Source organism: Toxorhynchites rutilus, chromosome 2 (assembly GCF_029784135.1).
Source record: "Toxorhynchites rutilus septentrionalis strain SRP chromosome 2, ASM2978413v1, whole genome shotgun sequence".
Taxonomy (NCBI): domain Eukaryota; kingdom Metazoa; phylum Arthropoda; class Insecta; order Diptera; family Culicidae; genus Toxorhynchites; species Toxorhynchites rutilus.
Window position 1 is genome coordinate 40,522,215 of NC_073745.1, and position 23,541 is coordinate 40,545,755.

At 38.5% G+C, this 23,541-nt stretch overlaps 1 protein-coding gene across 6 annotated transcripts in view; it reads left to right on the forward strand.

The window, feature by feature from the left end:
• Positions 1-23,541, forward strand: part of LOC129768683 (formin-J-like) — a 312,599-nt gene that overhangs the window by 117,537 nt on the left and 171,521 nt on the right. For 3 of the 6 annotated variants that reach the window (XM_055770471.1, XM_055770472.1, XM_055770473.1), the window contains exon 2: positions 14,881-15,501. In XM_055770471.1, the coding sequence (XP_055626446.1) occupies positions 15,481-15,501 (21 nt within the window). In that variant the 5' untranslated portion in view covers positions 14,881-15,480. Of the gene's footprint in view, positions 1-14,394; positions 15,502-23,541 lie in introns of all 6 variants that reach the window. The other 3 variants (XM_055770475.1, XM_055770469.1, XM_055770474.1) reach the window with 2 other exon arrangements.

The window sequence follows — 23,541 nt, forward strand, 5'->3', positions numbered from 1 at the left end:
ATAGTTATCTCGATTTTTCATTCGGAACTTGCTACGAAATGTTGATTCGCACAATGATATACGCTACGAAAAATATTAGCTCATTCGAACTTCATTTACTGGTGTCACAAACCTTAAAATTTGAGTCACGCCACTCTCCCTTAAGTCCGATTGAGCTGATATTTTGCATAGGGTGTTTTTTCGAGGTGGTGAACATTTTTATGGGGTAAATTTTTGAAACTCGAGTTGACCATTTTCATGGGCGCCCTAATGTACATGTAGCTACAAAGTTATTGATGAGGAAATACATTTCAGAGTGTAATATTACTCAATAAAAACTTTTTGAATTCAATGTCAACATACAGCCATTCCATGCCAAACCGATATACTGGTTCTCAGATTTTCGTGAAAAGTGGTAATTTTGTTCTTTACCGCAAAGCAGTAGACCCACATTTTTCTTTTCTTACATTAGGGTGACCATTTCCATTTTAGGGTGGTCCAAAAATCAACTTTTACCCCTTTTTTCCAAAAATGACTTTTTTAAAAATTCTATTCATTCACTTGTGAACTACTGAACTGACTTAGATGGTCGAGCTATCAAATTTAAGCTAATAAGTTGGTCTTTCTTGGAAAAATGTTACACTTGCAAAAATTATAGGTTTTGATTTTGTCATTATTGATTGTATTTGTTTTTTATAGTTTTCATGGTCTCCGGACCAAGGGCGCTATATTTTTGTATATTTTTTTTCTTGAAAGCTGAGGTTTTTTTTTTCAATAACGTATCCAAAAGTCAGAGAGGCATTATTTTTTGTTCTTGAGTAATTATTTTTCAAAATTAACCGATGGTTTGAAAAATCAATTTTTACCCCTTTTTTCCTCCACAACAATTCATAACTTTTAAACTACTGGGCCGATTCAGATCACAAGTTATGATTTTTTTTTAAAAAGTCATTTTTGGGAGAAATGGAAACGATATTTCGGACCACCCAAAAATGAAAATGGGCACCCTATTGAAAAAATAAAAAATACGGGTCTAATATTTTGCGAAAAGGAACAAAAGTAACACTTTTCACGAAAATCTGAGCACCACTATAACGGCCACGGGTACACGGATTCAAAGTACAATCAACTTATAAGGTGAAATTATAGTAAATATATCTATAATCGAATCAAATAACATCAACATAAAAAATCAACAATTCATCCACTGCTGATATGCTCTCCTCATTTGGTGATTTTGCAAACTTTTTCCGATGGCAAAAACATCAACCTTTATGACCAACATAAAGAGTGCGAGAAAACAAACATGTTTCTAGGAGGAAGAAATTTTTAAGTTGCCTGAAAAATTACAGAAGGTGACAAGAGGTTGAAGGATAAAATATTAAGATTATAGAATGCAGAATAAAACTGAATACATGTAAGTCTGCCTATAAAAATGGTGCTTTCGTTTTCCCAAAAATCAGTACGAATATTCCGGACAACCCAAGACGAGCTGTCCTCATTTCTTCCTGGTTTTTATTTTCATTCTTCGTGATTATCGAAAATTGTAGTTGGCAACCTTTGTTCCTGGGATATAAATTGTTCTAGGAGGGAGATGTCAGACACAACTGGCAATGCTTGTGAGTATCTACCACCAGCACTACCAGGAACAGCTTCGGCTGTCACCGGGATCGTCATCCTGGGTGAAACAAAGAGCTTTCATTTCCGGGAATATGAAGAACGTTTTGTGTTTTATTGTTCATAAATGTCTCGACAATGTTTGAATCTTGAATAATATTTCAATAATTTTTTAGTTATTTATTGATAGTCAACCACGTCTTATGTAATAACACAACAAAGTAATGACTGTATTCCATTAAAATGGCTTACATAAGTTTGATCTTCAAAATTCAAAAATTCCACATTCAATAATTATTTGCCTCATCTTTTGTTTGTAGTCCAAGTTTCGGACAGACCAATTATTGTTATGAATTAAAATTTTGAACGTTCTAATGTAAGACTACTACAATTCCACTGTAAAACAGTGATATCTTTGATAAGCTACTGTGTGAACAACTGGCTTGCATTTTTCGCAAGTCATGGGCTTCTACATGAATAGATGCACCGATAGCCTCATTTTGTCCAGTTAGGGTGGGCGGAACCAGTAAAAGTAACTCAAAACGAGTCGGACGGCGTAAATTTCGATGGGAGACTTATCCAAATAGACAACAGTCCATGATCTTAACCTTATTCGAGGGGAGCATCAGACTCGCTTCGGTTATCACCCCCGATGTTAATACGTTATGAAAAGGCACGTATGCGTGATATTTTAATATAAACCACTTGTCAACAACAATATCGTTAACATCCTTTTGATCAGCTGCGACTACACGCAGTTTGTTCGGTCTAACCTGGGATTTTCGACCACGGAGAAATATCTTGCCAGATCTTTCATGGTCTGAATGAAGTTAAGAGATTTTCGGTTTTTTAAAGTCACGAATCAGCCAAAAGTGTTGAAAGTCACTGTAATACAGAGAAAAAGGTTTTCCATTTAGCTTGGGCCGGTAGAAAACAACCAACGGGCCAATTCAAGGTGCAACTTCTGGATAGACCATAATGGGGAGGGAAAACAACTGAGGAAGAAGGCGAGGTCGAGGGTTGAGATGGGTAGACTTTTCTCCGGAAGATTAATCTTCCGAACGACCCTTCGGAACGAGCTTAAGCGACCCTTTTTGATCACTCGAAAGGGAGCCATCGTAAGAGATCTCCATATCAGAAGACCTTCTGCCATCATTTATGAGGCTAATAAATGCAATAATTTGGAATAATTTCTATAAAATGAAATTCTGATAAAAAAATTGTAAGGGGTTATATCTAAGACACGACCGCATATTTTCGACGTAGAACTACGCAATTATATTATGCAATCCACTTGTTTACCACTTTGAATATTATTCTAGAATGCATCGAAATTTTTGTAATAGATTATGTTCTTCGTTACAAATAAATTTGATGAACGTCCTTTTACGTTTGGTGTGATTCCTAGGACTACCAAAATATGTAAACGGAAAAATTGTCAAACGAACATTGTATTCTACATTTCCCTCTGAAATTATTGCACATTTCATGTTTACGTAGTTCTCGAACCGCGAAAGTACATTCATCTCTAATATCCGAATAGACGATTTTCCCAGACTTCTCAGTTTAAAAGTAAGTTTTAGGGAAACATATTCCGGTCTGCACAACTACAATCGAGTACAAGAGTACTCAACACCAAAAATACCCCCGACTTGCATGTATTCGCAAAGCGGATTCCACCAGGACCATTAATTTTTAAGTCCGTGTTAGGGAAACACAGCTCAGTGGGTGAAAATACCTCCGACTTGCATGTATATTTGTAAAGCTGATTTCTACAGGTACATCGATTTTGAAGTCTGTATTGGGGAAACCGTAAATCGGGCCAATCAATCATTGGCTGTTAGGGTGTTTAGATAACGCTTGAAATTTTACAGTTATTCAATTGTTCATCTCATGAAAAATAACATTTTATTAATTGTGATAGACGTTATAGATATTTCCTATCAAATGATGCAAACATCTTTCCGATCTGTTAAGAAATGTTCGAGTTATAACTACGGGTAGCGTAGGGTAGGGTAGGGCACACAAATCGGCAGAACAAATGTATGGGGAAAAGGAGATTCTTCCAGTTTTCATGAATTTAAACCGTTTAGAGATTAGCGAATTGTAATGTGCAGCATTTCAAATCTTAGAGAATTTCCGATTCGATTGATATGCAAATCATGAGAATTCGTTCACAGTGAAATTAGTTATTAACGTTAACTTTATTTCATAAAATCGTGACCTGTTTTCTGATTTGGCACCCTTTCTGAAAGACGTAGTTCTACGTCAAAAAACCATAACGATAATGGCTGTTGCTCGTTCGGATGATCGCAGGCACCGCTGCGATTGTGCATTCGTTCTCCAGTTCTCACTCACTGTGATTCACACTGGTATGTGTGTTATGGCGTGATTACGATGCCAATAGCAATGCCAATGACACAGCGAAATAAAATCACTTTACAGTCTATGTCTTTGCAGTTCTTTAAGTGCCGTTTGGCGTCTTATCCGTTCCACCATATCAGGGGTATTACATGACGACTAATTGTTCAAATGTTAAGAACTGTATCGAAAAGTAATTAGCAACTTTTATAATGGTTCTACTCAAAAATGGGTGAACTTGTTTTAGTGTGCATGCAAGCAAAAGTTTGTTTACATGTCAACAAAAGTTTGTGCAATCGATTCATTCCGTTTAAGTTGTTCGTTTTCGCTATGACTAGAATTGATCTTCAGGTAAGCAAGAAAATTCTGCAAACTTTGTGTACTGAAAAGTGCAAAAACCAAAACCAAAGTTCAACCAAATCGCAAAACGGTTTAAAGTGCATCACACAAGTGTGAAAAATATCATCCACAAGTATGACAACGAGCTCTCCTCGAATTATATGTTCATCTTGATGAACGACGAAACATACGTCAAACAGGATTCAAAAACGCTTCCAGAGTCACAATTATACAGGAAATCGGCGGATGAGGAGGTAGGCTATGCTGAATGCACGTTTGGGCTGGAAAAAATTGGAGAGAAGGTTCTAATATGGCAAGCTATTTGTACTTGTAGTCTACGGTCTCCTATTTTCTTCACAAAACATCAATCCACCAAATTGTTCAGAGTTCCGACCATTTGAATGTTACTGGGCGATTGTGAAACGGATCTTCAAGAAGGAGGGAACAGTTTCCCAGACCGTGGAGGAATTCAGAAAAAAATGGACAGCAGCATCCAGGAAATGCAGAACAGTAACTGTGCAAAATTTGATGAAAGGTCTTTCGTCAAAAGTGCGTTCGTTCTATAGAGCATATATTTTTTACTTATGTTAGTCACACTATTATTTCATATTGTACTGATCTTCAATGAACCAAAAACAAAAGTTGAAATAACAATCTCGTTTAATTTTTATTCACGAATATATGTTACTGAAGACTTTTCGGTACAGTCTCCAGGCTGCGGTCTACCTTCGTTGACTGTATGAAAAAGTCATTAGAAAATGAATGTAGTACTAAACGATACAACAAAGTTTTAACCCTCCTGTACTCGCGCGCAGGATCATAACTCGTACACTCGAGCACGGTATCACAGACTGGGCGCATCTCTGTAGTATTGCTATTGAGTAATTTTAGGCGTTCTTGGTATTTATTTAAAGTGTAAGAATATATAATTAAATAGACAAGACTCCAGAAAATATTTTTTCTTCAACTTTATTCAGTTTCAATAATCATTTAGTTCAGCCTTCTCAAAACATAATTATTGATTTTCAGTCTGTGAGACCGGAGTATAGGAGGGTTAGTTAAAGGAAAAAGAAAATATCATACTAATAAATATTCAAAGGTATTTTTTTATGAAATAAAACTAATTATCGGATACTAAATAATTGATGAGTAATTCTTTTTTTTTCTGTTAAGTTCCATCAATTAATATCGTTGATTTTTAAGAGGAAATTGTCATTTTGTATGTTCATAAAGTATTCATTTTCTATGAAAATACACCCAATATGATTATCTAGGTATTTGAGGAATTATACCTAGAGGTATAAGAACTATCTATCGGAAATAATGGGCCCTATTATGTAAATTGAATAATTGACCGATCCCTAAACCTATTACACCGAAATTTTTTTTGTATTTTGCAAATCGATACAATTCGCACGATAGTTATAACGGACGATAGTTATAAGGAATAAGGCCATATTTTTTTTTTCTTTTTTACATAATAAATATTTTCAACAATATTGTTTTGAAGACATGTTTTTTTTATTCGTTTATTTTTACAGGCTCAGTTACTTAAGTTTAAAGGAGCCGAATTCTTAAATATATTTTTAAAACTATATATATATAGAAACAATTTTCTTACATCTATGGTTAGTAAGGTGGAAAACCGATTACTCGCGGTGTACTCGAGTTTAGAAGGGTGACATATTTTTAGGAGAAGGATGGCATATAAGGAAATTGTAACAATGTTGATGAACACTCAATTTATAAATCTATTCGTATATCTATAGTGTATTTACATTTCAACTTATTCTACTATTTGTAGCAAGGGGACGAATTACCCGCAAAGGAAGGAAAGGAGGGTATAATGATGTAGGGGCAATCACACACGAAGATCTATAGCTTTAAGGAAAACATATATATGGGACATGTAATCAAGGTCTAACCGAGCCAACACATCTCTCACCGGCACATTGGGCTGTCTTCCTCGGGCCCGAAGGGAGTTTTCTAAATTCGATCTGGCGACCAGATACACCTCGCACGACCAAACAATGTGCTCGATGTCGTGATAACCTTGGCCACAAACGCAGAGATTGCTGCTGGCAAGAATGAAACGAAAGAGTAGTGCATCTAACGGACAGTGATTGGACATGAGTCGGGAGAAGGTGCGGATAAAGTCCCGACTCAAGTCTAGACTTTTGAACCACGGTTTGAGGCTAACCTTAGGGATAATCGAGTGAAACCACCGGCCCAATTCATCTTCGTTCCACTTACGTTGCCAGTTTGCGATGGTATTTTTGCGGACTAAAGAATAAAATTCATTGAAGGCGATTTGACGCTGATAAATATCGCCTTCAATTGCACCTACCTTTGCTAATGAGTCAGCCCTCTCATTACCCAGAATTGAGCAATGTGAAGGGACCCAGACAAAGGTAATGACATAACAGCGTCTGGTTAAAGCACTCAAAATTTCACGTATTCTCTCAAGGAAGTACGGCGAGTGCTTTTCCGGCCTCACTGGACGGATAGCTTCGACAGAGCTAAGACTATCCGTTACAATGTAATAGTGTTCAACAGGTCGTGAGGCGACGCTGTCCAGCGCCCAATGAATTGCTGCCAATTCAGCAATATACACTGAGCAAGGATTCTGAAGACTGTGTGAGGTGCTAAAAAATTCGTTGAACACTCCAAATCCTGTGGACTCGTTTATAGTGGACCCATCAGTAAAGTACATATTATCACAATTGATACCCCCATACTTTTCATCGAAGATCGTTGGAGCGATCCTCGATCGTTGGTAATCTGAATATCCATGGATATCTTGCTTCGTGGACAGATCAAAATGCACAGAGGAATTGATGTAGTCAGGGAAACAAACACGGTTGGGAATATACGAAGAAGGATCAACCTGCATGGAGATGAATTCATGATATGAACTCATGAATCCGGAGTGAAAATTTAGCTCGATCAGCTGCTCAAAATTTCCGATCACCAATGGGTTCATAACCTTACACCGGATGAGGAACCGAAGAGATAATAAATTGAAGCGATCTGTTAGTGGGAGTAGGCCTGCCAAAACCTCGAGACTCATGGTATGCGTTGAGGGCATACATCCCAACGCGATACGGAGACAAAGATACTGAATTCGCTCGAGTTTAATGAGGTGTGTTTTGGCAGCTGATTGAAAACAGAAACTGCCATACTCCATCACTGAGAGAATAGTTGTTCGATACAACATTATAAGATCTTCGGGATGGGCTCCCCACCAGGTGCCGGTAATTGTACGGAGAAAGTTTATTCTTTGTTGGCATTTTTTACTCAGATACCTAATATGGGCCCCCCAAGTACATTTGGAGTCGAACCAGACACCAAGATACTTGAATGACATAGCATGAGTGATCGGTTTACCCAAAAGTTGAAGCTTTGGTTTTGCTGGTCTATGCTTCCTAGAAAAAACCACCATCTCTGTTTTCTCCGTGGAGAATTCGATCCCTAGCCCAATGGCCCAGGTTGAAAAATTGTTCAAAGTATCTTGTAAGGGTCCTTGCAGGTCGGATTCGTTTGATCCTACGACAGACACCACTCCGTCATCTGCAAGTTGTCTTAGGCTGCAATTTTGTGTAAGACAATTGTCGATGTCGCTTACATAGAAGTTGTACAAAAGGGGGCTTAAACATGAGCCCTGGGGGAGGCCCATGTAAGAAACCCGACTTACTGCCGAATCTCCGTGAGAAAAGTTCAAATGTTTCTCACAAAGCAAGTTATATAACATATTATTCAATAGAGGCGGCAAACCCCGAGAGTGTAATTTGTCTGACAAAACCTCTATTAAAACCGAATCAAAGGCCCCCTTTATGTCCAAGAATACTGAAGCCATTTGTTTTTTCCGGCGTAAGCCATTTGAATTTCTGAAGAAAGCAACGCAAGACAATCATTCGTCCCCTTGCCCCTGCGGAACCCATATTGTGTATCTGAGAGTAGGCCATTCGTTTCAACCCAACGATCAAGGCGAAACAAGATCATTTTCTCCAACAATTTCCGTATACAAGACAGCATTGCTATTGGGCGGTACGAATTGAAGTCGGACGCGGGTTTTCCGGGTTTTTGAATAGCTATAATTCGCACATGTCTCCAATCATCTGGAACAATATTATGCTCCAGAAACCGATTGAATAAGTTCAACAAGCGATGTTTCGCCACATCAGGGAGGTGTTTCAACAAGTTGAACTTAATTCTATTCGTTCCTGGAGCCGAATTGTTACAAGAAAGGAGAGCAAGAGAGAATTCTACCATCGAAAACTCGGAATCAAGATCGCACCTATCTTGTGGTATATCTCGAACAATTTTTTGCACAGGAACGGAATCAGGACAAACCTTCCGTGCAAAATTAAAAATCCATCGATGTGAATATTCTTCGCTTTCATTCGTTGAAGAGCGATTTCTCATGTTTCGAGCCACTTTCCATAATTTTTTCATTGACGTTTCTCGTGACAAACCTCCCACGAAATTTCGCCAATAAGCACGTTTTTCCCCTTTGATCAAGTTTTTAAATTGATTTTCAAGGTCCAAATACGTCTGAAAATTTTCAGGGGTTCCACGTTTCCGAAAAGCTTTAAATGCATTCGATTTTTCTACATAAAGCTTGGAACATATGCTATCCCACCATAGATTGGGAGGCCTTCGACGAATAGTGGAACCTGGGATGGGTTTCGTTTGAGCGCGAACCGCGCTGTCATAGATCAAACGAGAAAGGAAGTTATACTCCTCCAATGGAGGTAAACCATCTCTGGAATTGATGGCTAGAGCAATCGCGTCCGTATATTTTTTCCAGTCAATGTGTCTTGTGAGGTCATATGCCATGTTTATAGATTCAGAAGAATTCGACCCAATGGTGATGGAAATTTTGATTGGCAAGTGATCACTACCGTTGGGGTCCTGGATTACATTTCACTTGCAATCTAACGATAGTGAATTCGAGCAAAACGAGAGGTCAAGAGCACTTGGGTTAGCAGGAGGTTTAGGCACACGTGTTGTTTCCCCAGTGTTCAAAACGGTCATATTGAAGTTGTTACAAAGGTCATATATCAACAATGAACGATTGTCGTCGTACTGTTCCCCCCAGGCAGTTCCATGAGAGTTGAAGTCTCCCAAGATCAATCGTGGCTCAGGAAGGAGTGAGCACATGTCATCAAGTTGTTTGCGGCTAACCGCAGCTCTCGGAGGCCAATACAAGCTGACAACACAGAGGTCTTTGCCTCTGATGTTTGCATGACAAGCAACAGCTTCGATCCCTCCAATAGGTGGAAAGTCAATTCGAAAAAATGAGTGGCACTTATTGATCCCCAAAAGCACCCCTCCGTATCTATCATCACGGTCCAAGCGTATAATATTAAAATCGTGGAAAGAGATATCATCTCGCGAAGAAAGCCAAGTTTCGGACAGAGCAAAAACATCACAATTGAAGTTATGAATTAAAAATTTGAATGTATCCAATTTAGGGATAAGACTACGACAATTCCACTGAAAAACAGTGATATCTCCGACCTCTCTATCTAAATTAGACATCAAGAGACATAATCATTGCAAGGAGGGGCCATGTTTGCATCAATTGCTGTAAAATTGTCTTTAATACTGGAAGCATTGAGATGACAAGGGTTCTGATGGAGTCGGAAACATTAAAACACTTGAAGATTTGATCCAAAAGGTCAGACAACTTTATAAATCCCGATTGGGAAGTTGAGCTGGACGGAAAAACAGGGACAGTTGGGGTTTTTGATGTCCCCTCGAGTGCTGGGTCGTTCGAAGGTGAACTATTCCCACGGAAGCCAGGAGGAACCTGATTTTGCTTGTCCGCTGCACTCGGTTTTTTAGGCAAGCTAACTGGGGGTATCACCGGGGGGACTTGTTCTTGAACTTTGGGAGTGGTCACATTTTTGCGCCGGGGATTCCCTTTGAAAATAAACGGTGTGCCCCCGCTAGCTGTGTCCGCTTCCATTTCATCAACTGGCAACGTGGAAAAGATATTGTGTGTTGAGATTGGTTGTTGTTGTTGTTGGGCCAGTGGAGAAGCGCCCTTTAAAATATCCGCAAAAGTGCGCTTCGAGCGTTCCTTTAAAGAGCGCTTCTGTTTCTCCCAGCGACTCTTGTAATTTTCACAAACTGAGAGCTCGTGTGGGGATCCCTCGCAATATGGACATTTATGCTCAGTCGCACTGCAGGATTTCCCCTCATGTTGCTCTCCGCAAGTGGCACAGCGCTCCTTGTTGGCACAATAATCCGAAGTGTGACCAACTGACTTGCATTTGTTGCAAGTCATGGGCTTTGGCACGAAGAGTCGCACAGGTAGTCTCAATTTGTCCACCATAACGTAGTCAGGGAGGGCGGCACCAGCAAGGGTGACTCGAAACGAGTCTGACGGCGTAAATTTAGTTTGGTCCCCATCATGGGAGAGTTTCCCGAGTTGGCGACAGTCCAAGATCTTTACTTCCATTGAGGGAAGCTTCTTGAACTTGCCTTTTCCTTCTTTTTTTATTTGTTCGCTCGTCAGACCCGTTTCAGTTATCACCCCCTCAATTTCTACGTTATGGGAGGGTATAAATGTTCTATATTCGAGAGTGAAGTGTTGGTCAGCAACAATCTCGTTTGCGTGTTTCCGTTCATTCACGACAACCCGCAATTTGTTCGGTCTAACCCTGCGAATTTCAGATACAGAAGTGTATCTGGCCAGATCTTTCATGATCTGAATCACGTTAAGGCTTTTTCCTTTTGGTTTTGGCCGGAGGAAAACAACCCACGGGCCAGTTCCAGGTGCATCTTCTGGATAAACTCTGACACGTGGAGCGGAGACAACAGAGGGAGAAGACGAGGACGAGGACGAGGATTGGGTTGGATCGGAAACATCAGAAGGGGGAAGCGAAATCGATGATGGGAGAGGGGGAGTGGAAGTAACAGTGGGTTCAGAAGGGAGGCTTGCTATTTTCTTAGAGGGGGGCTTGGAAGGATGAGCAGATTCGTCCCCAGAAGAATTATCATCTTTTTGAGGGACTCGTTTATGTTTTTTCCCAGATCTTGAATGGGATTCATTATCGGAGATCTCCATCTCTGGAGATCCTCCACTATTCTCCATTTTACAAAAATTTTTGTCTTATTTCTAATCTATTATTGATTTTAACAATAATCTCAAAAAAAAAATAACAAAACAAACAAACAAAAAATTATGATGATAATATTAAGCAATGAACATATGAGTTGAACAATAATATTAATATTAAATATGTGTACCTTAATATAAAAGTTGTTCCGATACTGCGCTCTACTGCCCTAACCAGGGAGAGACAGAGGCTACGCGCTATGGATCAACACAATAGCGCAAGCATAGCTCACACGGTCACGTGATGATAATTCCCGTTAACGACAGCCACACGATGGCGATCCCGTATGCCAATGTTCAACAGCCGCCAAGGGTTGCAAGCTGCAAGAGCGCTGCTTCCTTTGTTCCACTTCACAAAAGGTAAATTCGAAAGCGGACAGCAATGACCTTCACTCGTACACTATACCAATCGCACAATAGTAAAAGTGGCAACGCACAATAACGAAACTGAACTTTACTCGTCAAGAGTTGGATAGCGAATGAAGACATGTTTTGAATAAAAGAATATTAAAAAAGTGATAATAGATTTAAGAGCCAAATGAACTGCAAAGTTTAATGCTTGTTAAAAACAAAGAATTGAACTGAACTGATAATAAATTTCAAACAAGGAAGAAATGAGTCTATCATTGCAAAGCATTCACAAGATACTGTTTTGAAATTCTTTTTTCATAATTTTGATATTCGTCTAAAGAAAATCTTCATCGCTTTCACATTCATTGAAATCCATCAGATGTTTTATATGAAGATAATGTTTTAGACCGATGCTGTTAACCAGTTTCTGTTTAAATAATTAAGTCAAACCTTGTGTCCCGTATATCAAATTACACTAGAATAGGAAGGATAAAAGGTCTGGAATTCAGAATTCCATATGGGAGTAGCTCAGATTATACTGATCGTGAGGTGGATAAGTTCTATGAGTTAAAGAAATGTAGAAATGTAGTTCTTACAAAATGATTCTAAGCTCGACCTATACTAAATACTTCTCACTATTCAAACGAGTAAGACAGAGCTAAGAAAAAGAATATGCGAGATGTTCATTATTATACATAATAGTCATGTTTTGTTTCTAGAAAAAGGAAATAAAATCACAATCCCTTATACTCTACAACTACATTATTCACGAGCAACCAAGTATTCCTCCTCATCTTTAAACCAGCGTTTAATTCAGCAAATTAACGCACCAAACAAATGAGTCATGGGATGAGCCTGAATAGTTGGCATTGAAATACCAAATCATCGAGGTATAATCGCAAACTTGTCATTCTAAAACATACGCTTAATTAAATGGAATATCATCTCATACACTGTATTAATTTTACCTACATAACGTTCAAACGTTCGAAATTATGCAACTGCGTGTCTCTTATAAAAGGAAATGAACTCTTTCACTTCACGGAGTTTATTTTTACACGCAACTGTCCGTGACAATGATGATAGACTCAAAATGATTAAGTGAAGTATAAGTGACGTGTAGGCGTACGTGGCAGTGATGTTCGTGATCAGGCCCAATCTTAGCGAATCGAGGTCTTTCTCGAACGTTGTGTGTTGCGAGTTGGACATTTTGACACGTTGCCGAAATGTTTCCCAAAGCAAAATAACAGGGATGCAACATGCAAACCGAAAAGCTCGAAAAAATTATGCCGTCAGCTTTCACCCGACTGTATCTATAACAGCAGACGAGCAAAATTCTGTACAACTAGAATTACATGAAAGGTCCCAATATTTAATTTATGAATTTTAGAATTTCTCATTTATCACTGTTTTTTCTATTCGTGACTATATTTCTTAACAGAAACCTTGGAGGCGATCTGGCGTAGTGGTAACATCCATGTCTCTCACGCTAAAGGTCACGAGTTCAATTCTCACTCCCGACATTCTTCCAAAAATGGAAGTAAAAGTGACGAACCAGCCAAATGAGTTGAAAGTCACTATAATACAGATAAAAAAAAAACAGAAATCTACACAATTAATTCACATTATTATCAAGGTTATTAAATAAAAATAACAGTACTTCATTAAAACTCTTCAAAGGCGAAGTTTTCTTCAAGAGTTTAGATTTCATTGATTTACGAAACCTTATGCCGGATGTTTCCAGCATTTTCAATGGGCATTAAACAAATTATATGCCCGAAGAAAACATTGTTGAAAATGTTCCTAGTGATAATTTTTTGCTTCATTACAAGTTATGGTCGAATAAATGGATCTTTAAATATAAAATAATTAACAATCTGAAAGAAAATATTGATACGGAAACGTTAATGAAGAAATATCTACATTTCCAACTAATATGTTTTATTGAGGTTAGCATAAACACCTTAGAAAATGATCACGGCAAAAGGTAAAGGGATATTCAATTCATTGCGTTTGGAGGTGACGCTATCCTAGACCAGCTGCCGGGGGCCTAGGAATACCTGGATAGAAGTCAAAAATGAAGAGTCAACTTTTACTTTATGTCTTTCGGGTCAATATTCGGCTCAAAAAATGTGTTAAACAAGTTCAGTAAACGACTTCTGCAATTTGAAGGTTATTGCATCAATGACGTATACATCTTTGACTCGTCTAATTGAATTATCGAAGAGGTGATGATTGGATTGATGTTCCGAAAGCCAAACGTTCTGAATGGTATTATCACATTCAAAGGTACCGAACTAGAGAAGTTCAAAGCTCTGTTTTCCGCAATCCAGATGTTTTGAATAGGTAACCTTTTTATGTATATTTCCTAGAATTATTCATTTCCGGCTTGATTAGAATTGCAAACTTGCACGCGCTCAACGGTATAGATCCCAACAAAATCAAGATCTGAGCGTTCGCGTTGTGCGTCTGAATCTTTTTTGAAACCATGCCCTTGAGCATACGGCACATTTGCGATACATTTCGGTCAGCTCGCAACCGGTTTTCCTCGACTCTTTACTTAATGCTGACGAAAATAATGGAAATTGAAAATGCTTTTTTTATATGTTTATTTTCAGATCAGGTCACAGACAGTGCCGAGGCTGCGCGTGTGTCAGATTACCGGAGAGACCATCATGACTGTGGAGAATGATACAGTTTTTCCATAAATTCGCAGCTTTGGGTCCACGCACAGACACAAGACCGAGGAGAAGGAGGTTGATTGCCGTGTACTACAAGAAACATTACGATTCGAAAACACATTCATTGAGGACATGCGTATCTCCCATACATTAACCGAGTGTCACGCACTGGCCCACTGACCGAAACCGGGCTCCGAATGACGGCGACAACAACAATAATAACAATCACTGGAAGTCAGTGGTGGAAAAGCGTTTTTTTCACACGGATAAATCAACACAGTTTCCATAATCTTGAAAGCGTACCGAATTAAGCGAAAGATTATCACAAACACAGAAACAGAGAAACAGAGAAAGAAAAAAGTTGAAGGTGATAATTTTTTTATGTTTTATTTTGTTTGTTTCTTTCTTTCTTCGTTCCGACAGCACGAGGTGTAGGCATTGATTTGAAAATTAAAAGTAGAGCAGCACATCTCAGTGGAGAAGTGTGAGAAGATATACTAGAAGATCAAGAGAAGCAGAAGCAGTGCGTGCCAGCCGCCAAGTGCCGGAAAAGTGACACAACCGAATTACCGCATATCGCGTTTTGTCTTTTTGTTTCTGTTTGCGTACCGCTCCGAAAGAGAGCGCTCACTGCCACAGTTCCGCACCGGTTTTATTTCTCCTATTTTTTTGGGAATTGTGCAACCGATTGTTGTCAATAATTGCTGGACCCAACCCCCGAATTGTTTGATCAACGATTTGACTTGCAAATTTACAGTTTACAGTGGTAAATTTTTGGTTTTGTAACTGAGTGAGTGACGGCCGGAAGCGACACAATCAAAGCTTTGCTCCTGCACCGGCTGGCGATCCATCCGTTGGTTGATTCAGAAATTGATTGAGTTTTGGTGAAACATGAATCTAGGAAACGGTCGCGTTTTAGACAGAGATAAATCGGTGTTTTGATTCGACGAATCACGACGCACCTCGGCCTGTGGCCCAGCATCGGACCCGGAGCGGAATAGTTTGTACCTGACCGATCACTCTATGGGCAACGGAAGCAAAAAGGTGAGTTAATTTCCAACTAATTTCAAATACGCTTAACCCGTAATTCCGAATTACGGTTTGCGCTCAGTTCAAACAATGAACTGTAAATTGCGGTTAACTTTCGATTACGGGAATAGAGAAAAATGCCCGCAAATTAAACCCCTTTAATCAGAGAAATCCATTGTCTCCAAAGTAGTCACCGCCAATAGAAGCAATCAGTCAAAACAAACAACGAGTCATCCTACCCCACAAATTAACGGTGATGCGTAGGTTATGCATTCCGGCTTCTGTCTGCTCGCAGCTCAGACAGTAGCAGCGATTGCAAAACCAACAGCAGCAGAAAAAAACCCTCTTCGATCCAACGAAAGCGAAAGTATTTCTCAGTTCCTGGCCGGGTACTTGTTTTATAGGTCTGCACGAACCAATGATCGCAACATGCGATAAGCGTATTGACCATTATTAGTGCCTACAGCTGGTCTGCGCAGCTGGACAACAATAAATTTGAAAATTGATGAATGAAACAAGCGAAAAAAAAACTACCATCACCTCAGCAGAAAACGTAAATCCATCATGCTGATACTTGGTGGTTATTTTTTGTTGTTTTGACTTTACCAGAAGTGAAATTTGTACAACCAGCAGGACAGGCAACGGTAGCCAATCATATATTGTATAGCAAAAAAGTTGATTGTCATGTGATGACTACAAATCAAAGATGTGAACTGAAAATTAATGTTGCTTTTAGGATTTGTAATTTGTTTACCGAATATGGGCTAGAAAAATTGCAGTCGAGTACTGCTATGGATATTATGGATCTCGGAAATTGGTTGAATGATTCATTTTCTGTATTGCCACAATAGTTCTACCTTAATTGATGTTCAAGAACTACTTTCTCTGCACAGATCATTTAGAAACGGGTCAGTTTCAAATGCGTGTATGTTTTAAGCATCTTTCAAGCGAAACAATTTCAAATGATGAAACAAAGGTAATCGCATTATATTTCATGAAAAAAACTCTGATAATCCATTCATCGTTATTATGAAAAGAAACCTTCTTCAGTCACAAAATGCTAGTTTTATGTCACACAAACAAATCATTCGCCAAATCATGAGTTTTTCTGCGAACATATTCGCGAACACAGACTTGAAATTGCTAGGAATCGCGAGCATATTTTTTTCCAAATTTTAAAAATTCGCTATTTAGTCCCTCGCGCCAAAGTTCTTCTAGGGTAACGTTTACATTAAAAACATGGATTTTATATCTGATGGTGGGGGGCCTCCGTAGCCACATTGGCTGCGCGTTCGCTTAGTAAGCGATCGATCGTGAGTTCAAAACTCAGGGCCCTCATTGACCATCTTCGTGTTGTTACAGAATAACTACGTCCACGCAACAATCATCAGCGATGGAGATCGATCCACGGTCGAAATAAGATCGATTCATCCATACAACGGCTCTGCTCTGCAAGACACATCGGGCTGCTATTCTATTAATAACTCAACAATGATAATATCAACTGTCTCCGCTGTCCGGTCTAACTGGACAATGGAAGAACAGAACGAATACTCTTACGCCTAAATGGCTACTGTGAAATGTAATGTACCATATGTATAGAAGGAATACTATAACGCCGAAAAATGGCAACTGTGTAATGTGCTAATTATAGATATGATAAATATGTGACATGTACACGATTAAAATTCGGCTCTGTTACAGCTAAAATGCTAATGAGCCTGAAATAAACAAATGGGATAAAAAAAATATCTGATGGTGATAAAAAAAACTAAGACAGATAATTGAGTTTGATAAATTTCCCATGGAAGGTAATTATATTAACTTACTTGCAAAAAAATCTACGCCCATGCGAGCGGCCTTCCGGCAGTTAACCGGACCATTCGTCATGGTGGACGAAAACATGCGTATAGGTATGTTTTTAATTTATTCCTTCGTTTTATTTATCAATCCTTTCTCAGTTTTAGCGACAAAATTGTTGGAGTAGATCTGAAGTTTCAGGTTTGCCCAGAAATTCTCGATGGGCAGTTGGGAGACATTGGGACATTGGGATATTGGGAGGGTTCGCTGACTTGGGTACCACATAGATATTCAGCCACTCCATCTCCTCTAACGATCATTTCGAGTAGTAAGCCGACGCCAGATCCGGCCAGAATACTTCGTACTATGAATATCCCCGTTCACTGCCAGTCCGCAGGTAAAGAAGAGTAGCTTTGACATGAGTGTCTAGCCACCATAGAATTATTTACTGCACCCTTAAACCTTCATATGCCTAATTTGGTTTCATTTGCTTGATCAATTCGCGAGTAAGAAATTGATCAATCAAAAGAAAGGAGTGCGTTTTACAACATTAAAATCCATTTTCACTTTCGAGCGAAGATCAATTTCGTTAGCGCAAACATCAAATGGACTAACAACGCTTGACAAAATGTAATTGTAGAACATATGCGAGTTTTCCAGAAATGTTCAGATGTCATGTTTGGTTGGAGTATGTTTGGTTGAAATATGTGTATTATTTTTACGGGACCCCTTCTCCATTCCAGAAGAGGGAGGGGTGTCATACCATCATAGAAACATTTCTTGTACCCAAAAACCATCACATCCCAAATTTGGCTCCATTTGCTAGATTAGTTTTCGAGTTATGTAGAAGTTTGTGTTTTTGTGCACCCGTGGCCGAGTGGTTAGCGTCATAACTAACATGCCGGGTGTTCGGGTTCGATTCCCGTTCTGGTCGGGGGAATTTTTCGTCAAAGAAATTTCCTCCGAATTGCACTGTGATCACGCGTATTCTAGAGCTTGCCACTCAGAATGCATTCAAGGCGTGTTATTTGGCATAGAAATCTTAACTAAGTACTAATAAAAATGACGCAAGTAATACTACGTTGAGACGGCGAAGTTCCTCTAGGAACGTTAGTGCCATTGAAGAAGAAGAAGAAGAAGTTTGTGTTTCGTTTGTGTGGCAGCCCCCTTGCCCTTAGAGAAGGGGTAGGTGTGTCGAGCCATCATAGGAACATTTATTGCTCCCTAAACCTCCACATGTAAATTTTGGTTACATTTGCTTGATTAGTTCTCGAGTTATGCAACTCAAGACAGGGGGGGGGGCTCCCTATGAAACCTCCACATGCACAATTTTGGTTCCGTTTGCTTGATTAGTTCACGAGTTATGCAGAAATTTGTGCTTCATTTGTATGGCAGCCTTCCCTAAGAGAGGGGAGAGGAGTATCTAATTACCATAGAATCATTTATTGCACCCTGAAACTTCTACATGTCAAATTTCGTTTCATTTGCTTGATTATTCCTCGAGTAATACAGAAATTTGTGTTTCATTTGTATGGCAGCCCCCTCCTTAGAGAGGGGGTGGAGTGTCTAGCCACCATAAAAACATTTATTGCACCCTAAAACCTCCATATGCCTAATTTGGTTTCATTTGCTTGATTAATTCTCGAGTAATGCAGAAATTTGGGTTTCGTTTGTTTGGTAGCCCCTGCCTTAGAGAGGGGGGGGGAGTATCTATCCACCATAGATTCATTTATTGCACTCTGAAACCTCCAAATGCTAAATTTCGTTTCATTTGCTTGATTAATTCTCGAGTAATGTAGAAAATTGTGTTCATTTGTATGACAGCTCCCCCTTAGAGAGGGGGGGAGGGGTCTCGAAGTATCATAAGAACCTTTCCTGACCCCAAAAACCTCTATATACCAATTTTCATGTCGAACTGCTCGGTAGTTTCCGAGTCCATGAGAATCAGATAGACAGACAGACAGAAATCCATTTATATACAGCCAATCGATGTCAAACCGATATAGTGGTTCTCAGATTTTCGTGAAAAGTGGTAGTTTTGTTCTTTATCGCAAAACATTGGACCCGTTTTTTTTTTATTTTTCCGGTAGGGTGACCATTTCTATTTTAAGGTTGTCCAAAAAATCAACTTTTTCCTCTTTTCTCCAAAAAAAATATTGTTTTAAAATTTATAACTTTTGAACTACTAGACCGTTTTAGATGATCGACATACCAAATTAAAGCCATGCACATGGTATTTTTTGGAAACATACTACACTTGCAGAAAATTCGAATTCTGTTCTCGTTATTATTGGTTGTATTTGTTTTTTATAGTTTTCATGGCGCTATATTTTTTTATATATTTTTTTTGAAAGTTGAAATTTTTTTACATAACATATCTCGAAACTAGAAGGGTTTTTTTTATGTTCGGGTTAGGCTTTTTCAAAGTTAACGGTAGTTATTTCGTAATTATTCATTGTATTTAGTATTTATAGCTTACATGGTTCCGGTCGGTTAATGGTCAGCTGCATCCCAATACGAAATATTCCGTGTCGGGTTCACGTACAGAGCATTGGAGACTGTAACATCCCAATTATGAGAACACTTGTAATACTAACTTCGAGCCAACCGCGAGTAATCGGTTAAATATTACTAGCATAGATAAAAAGACAAATTGTCAAACTATCGATCTCCCGGCCCCGTCAGGCTAACGCCATATGAGCCTTAATAAAAATATATATTTTGGATTAAAAAAATATGGTTTCGGGACCAAGGGCGCTATATAATTTTTATTTTTTTTCTTGAAAGCTGAGAATTGCTTACCTAACATATCTTGAAACCAGAGAGGCGTTTTTTTTTTTGTTTTTAAGTTATGATTTTTCAAAATTAACCGTAATTATTTCGTATTTTTTCATTGTTTTTATTATTTACTAGCTGACCCGGCAAACTTCGTCCCGCCAAAAATTTATATATATGGGAGCCTCTCTTTAGAGAGGGGAAAGGAGTGTCAAACCACCATAAAATATTTATTGCACCCTAAAACCTCCACATGCCAAATTTCGTTCCATTAATTCTCGAGTTATGCAGAAATTTGTGTTTCATTTGTATGGCAGCCCTCCCTTAAAGAGGGGGAGGGGTCTCAAACTATCATGAAAACCTTCCCCGGTCCCAAAAACCCCTACATACCAATTTTCATGTCGATCGGTTCAGTAGTTTCCGAGTCCATAAGAATCAGACAGACAGATAGACATAAATCCATGTTTATATATATAGATAACTTACATGGTTTCGGGGCCAAGGGCGTTAATTTTTTTAATATTTTTTCTTGAAAGCTGAGTTTTTTTCACATAACATATCCAAAATTCAGAGAGGCGTTTTTGTTTTAGTTTTTGAGTTAACATTTTTCAAATTTAACATGTTTGTGGGCAGGTAGCTTAATGAGTAGAAAATAGGAATAAGTATAGTAAACCATTTTTTTCAAAATCATTTTTTTTACAGGCTCAGTTACATGAGTTTGAAGGAGCCACACTCCTAACTGTATTATCACAAGTATATACAAACATTGTTCCTTAATTCTAATGTTAATGATGTTAAAAACCGATTACTCGCGGTCTGCTCGAGTTTAGAAGGGTGATATATTTTCTTCAGGAAAAGGAAGGGATATAAGGATATGTTGACAATGTTCACACTCACATTCATCACACTCAATTCTTAAGCCTATCTTATATCTAATATGTATTTACATTTTTCTTATTCTATTGTCCCCCGTATTTTGCGTATATTTAGTTGTTACAAGCCATCGATGTATGGACATTTGTGTGCGTACGTGCGTGCTTCATAACCCGTACGTAAAAATAGTACATCTTCGTTTTGCTGAAATCCCATTTGTGCATGCTCCCGTGTGCATGGCCCTGTCGCGATTCAATAATCGCCTAATTTTTTGATGCTATGATGGACGATTGTTTGGTGTTTGGCAGCCGTGATGATGAATATAAACAAAGTGAGGAGATAGCGGGATGAAAATCTTTGCGCTAGGGTATGCATAATGAATCTCTGCTGAGGCAAATATGCTGTCTTATTCATTACTCGGAACAGCTAACATCGCTTGTTTTCCGTTATCATAAGGTCTTCGTTGGTGCCTATGACATTGCATCAATGCATTGAACTGACGCTTTGGTGAAGCAGGCGTCAAGGTTGTGCGACAAATAATTATTTGGAGAATATCAAGCTAGACCATTGTGAATGTCGTGCTGGAATGTTATGAGTAATTTGGGTTCGCGTGTCAATCGCAAAACTACCCTTAACAAGCAGGGCATTTGCGCTTACCATAATGAAGCAATCCAACTCTTTTCGCGGTTATTGAGATAAACAGAAAGAGTTTATTTCGTTTATTTTGTCACCAACAAAGTAAATGTCGTTCTAGAATTCTGTATTTGATTTGGCTTCTCTTGCCAGTAGTAAGACTTTCTCCACTAAGGATGACAGCTGCGCTTATCTCGAGAATGAGAGAGTAGTGCAACGTGAAGTGAAAATTTCTAGGCATTCTAAAATAATATCCGAAGTTATGAACATGCAACTTGAATAAAATAACAGCGTTATTCTACGTCAACAATGCGGTCGTGTATTGGACACAACCTCCTATATATATATATATATATATATATATATATATATATATATATATATATATATATATTTGCTGGAAGAACTTCCTTCGATTCTATCACAACGCCTAGCATTTTCCGGAAACTTTATCAGTTATAAAAAAATATCAGATACGATTGGCTTGCAACATTTTTTCATCACTTGTAGAAAATGGGTGTATGCCGACATTCAGACATTTTTACTGATTTTTTCGGATCATTTTGCACCCCGAAAATAGTGTATCCGTGTGCGTTCCGCACGCCCCGCACCCCACATTTGGCGCCACGACGACGTTATCGTTCTTGTGAATAGCTGAGTAGTGCACTAAAAGTTTATTTTCAAAAATTCCAAGAACACTCATATCTAACTGATTCGTCATGTTACATGGAAATGCTCTGCACAGGCTTGGTAGGGTTTTTTTCTACGAGATAAATCTGCCGTTCTATGCATATTTAGTTGTCCCATGTTCCAAAATCAGCAACTGAGAAAAACGCAATCAAAGTCGCATATTTGCCTACCAAAAGCTTGAAGCATTTCAATTTAGCAATACACTGGGTTTTTTATAAGCACTATACTATTGTTTAATGAAATTTGATGAGATCCCCTCACTGAATCAATCAAGCTTAATTACGGGTTTAAAAATTCACGGTGGGACAGTTATGCCTAGAATATCATCATGGGACAATTGAACTTGATGTTGTTTTTTGATACACTGGGAACAAACAATATTTTTTTGTGTTTTTTCGAAAGATTATGCATAGAAACATCGTTTTATGAAGAAATGAGTGATCTGCAACACTTTCGCAGAATATAAATCTCATTGTTATTAGGCATTCGCTAACAAGGTGTACACGTGTTCTGTTAAACTTTTTCTTATTTGTTTGAGAATTAGTTCGTTTTTCCAAACCAGAAAAGAGTGCATTAGGTGTGACATGAAATTCTTGTACTTGAACCGACTTATTCGATATGGATCTACAAAAAATACATGGTGGGACAATTTTGAATAGAATATCAACATGGGACAATTGAGCTTGATGTTGTCTTTTTAAAAGTTAGGAATAAACTATATGTTTTTTTTTGTGTTTTTCCGTAAGATTATGCATAAAAACAATGTTTTTTGTAGAAACGTGAAAATCGTCAAAAAGTAACATGGGACAACTATGCGTAGAACGGCAGTAAAGGCAATCGTAAATGCCAAAGAGGTGAATTATCAGAGATTTTTCATGAATGTAGAAAATGTCAGAGGATATAGAATATTAAATAGAATATTTCATGAGGTATAAAACTAATTTTCTTTTATTCAAAGTTGAAAAAAAATAAATGCAAAAAACTCCGGACCTTTCAGGCGCCACCCATAAACAGAAACTCCATATAAAAAACCCACCTCATATTCCATCGTAACCCGGATATCATCGCAGCATCCGTTCATTTTACTCGGGAGGCAAATCTATTTATAACACTCGTTAATTTACCTCGTATTCACGATGCTCGTGTTGTTCAGTCTCGTGGCAAAAGCTGTCTCACGACACGCAACTTTACTGCGAGTCCTGCCTGTCCACATTATTGCCTCGGAAGCGTGCAGTGGAAGAAACACGAGCAGAAATGTTAAAAAAAACAGGGATCAAGCAACAG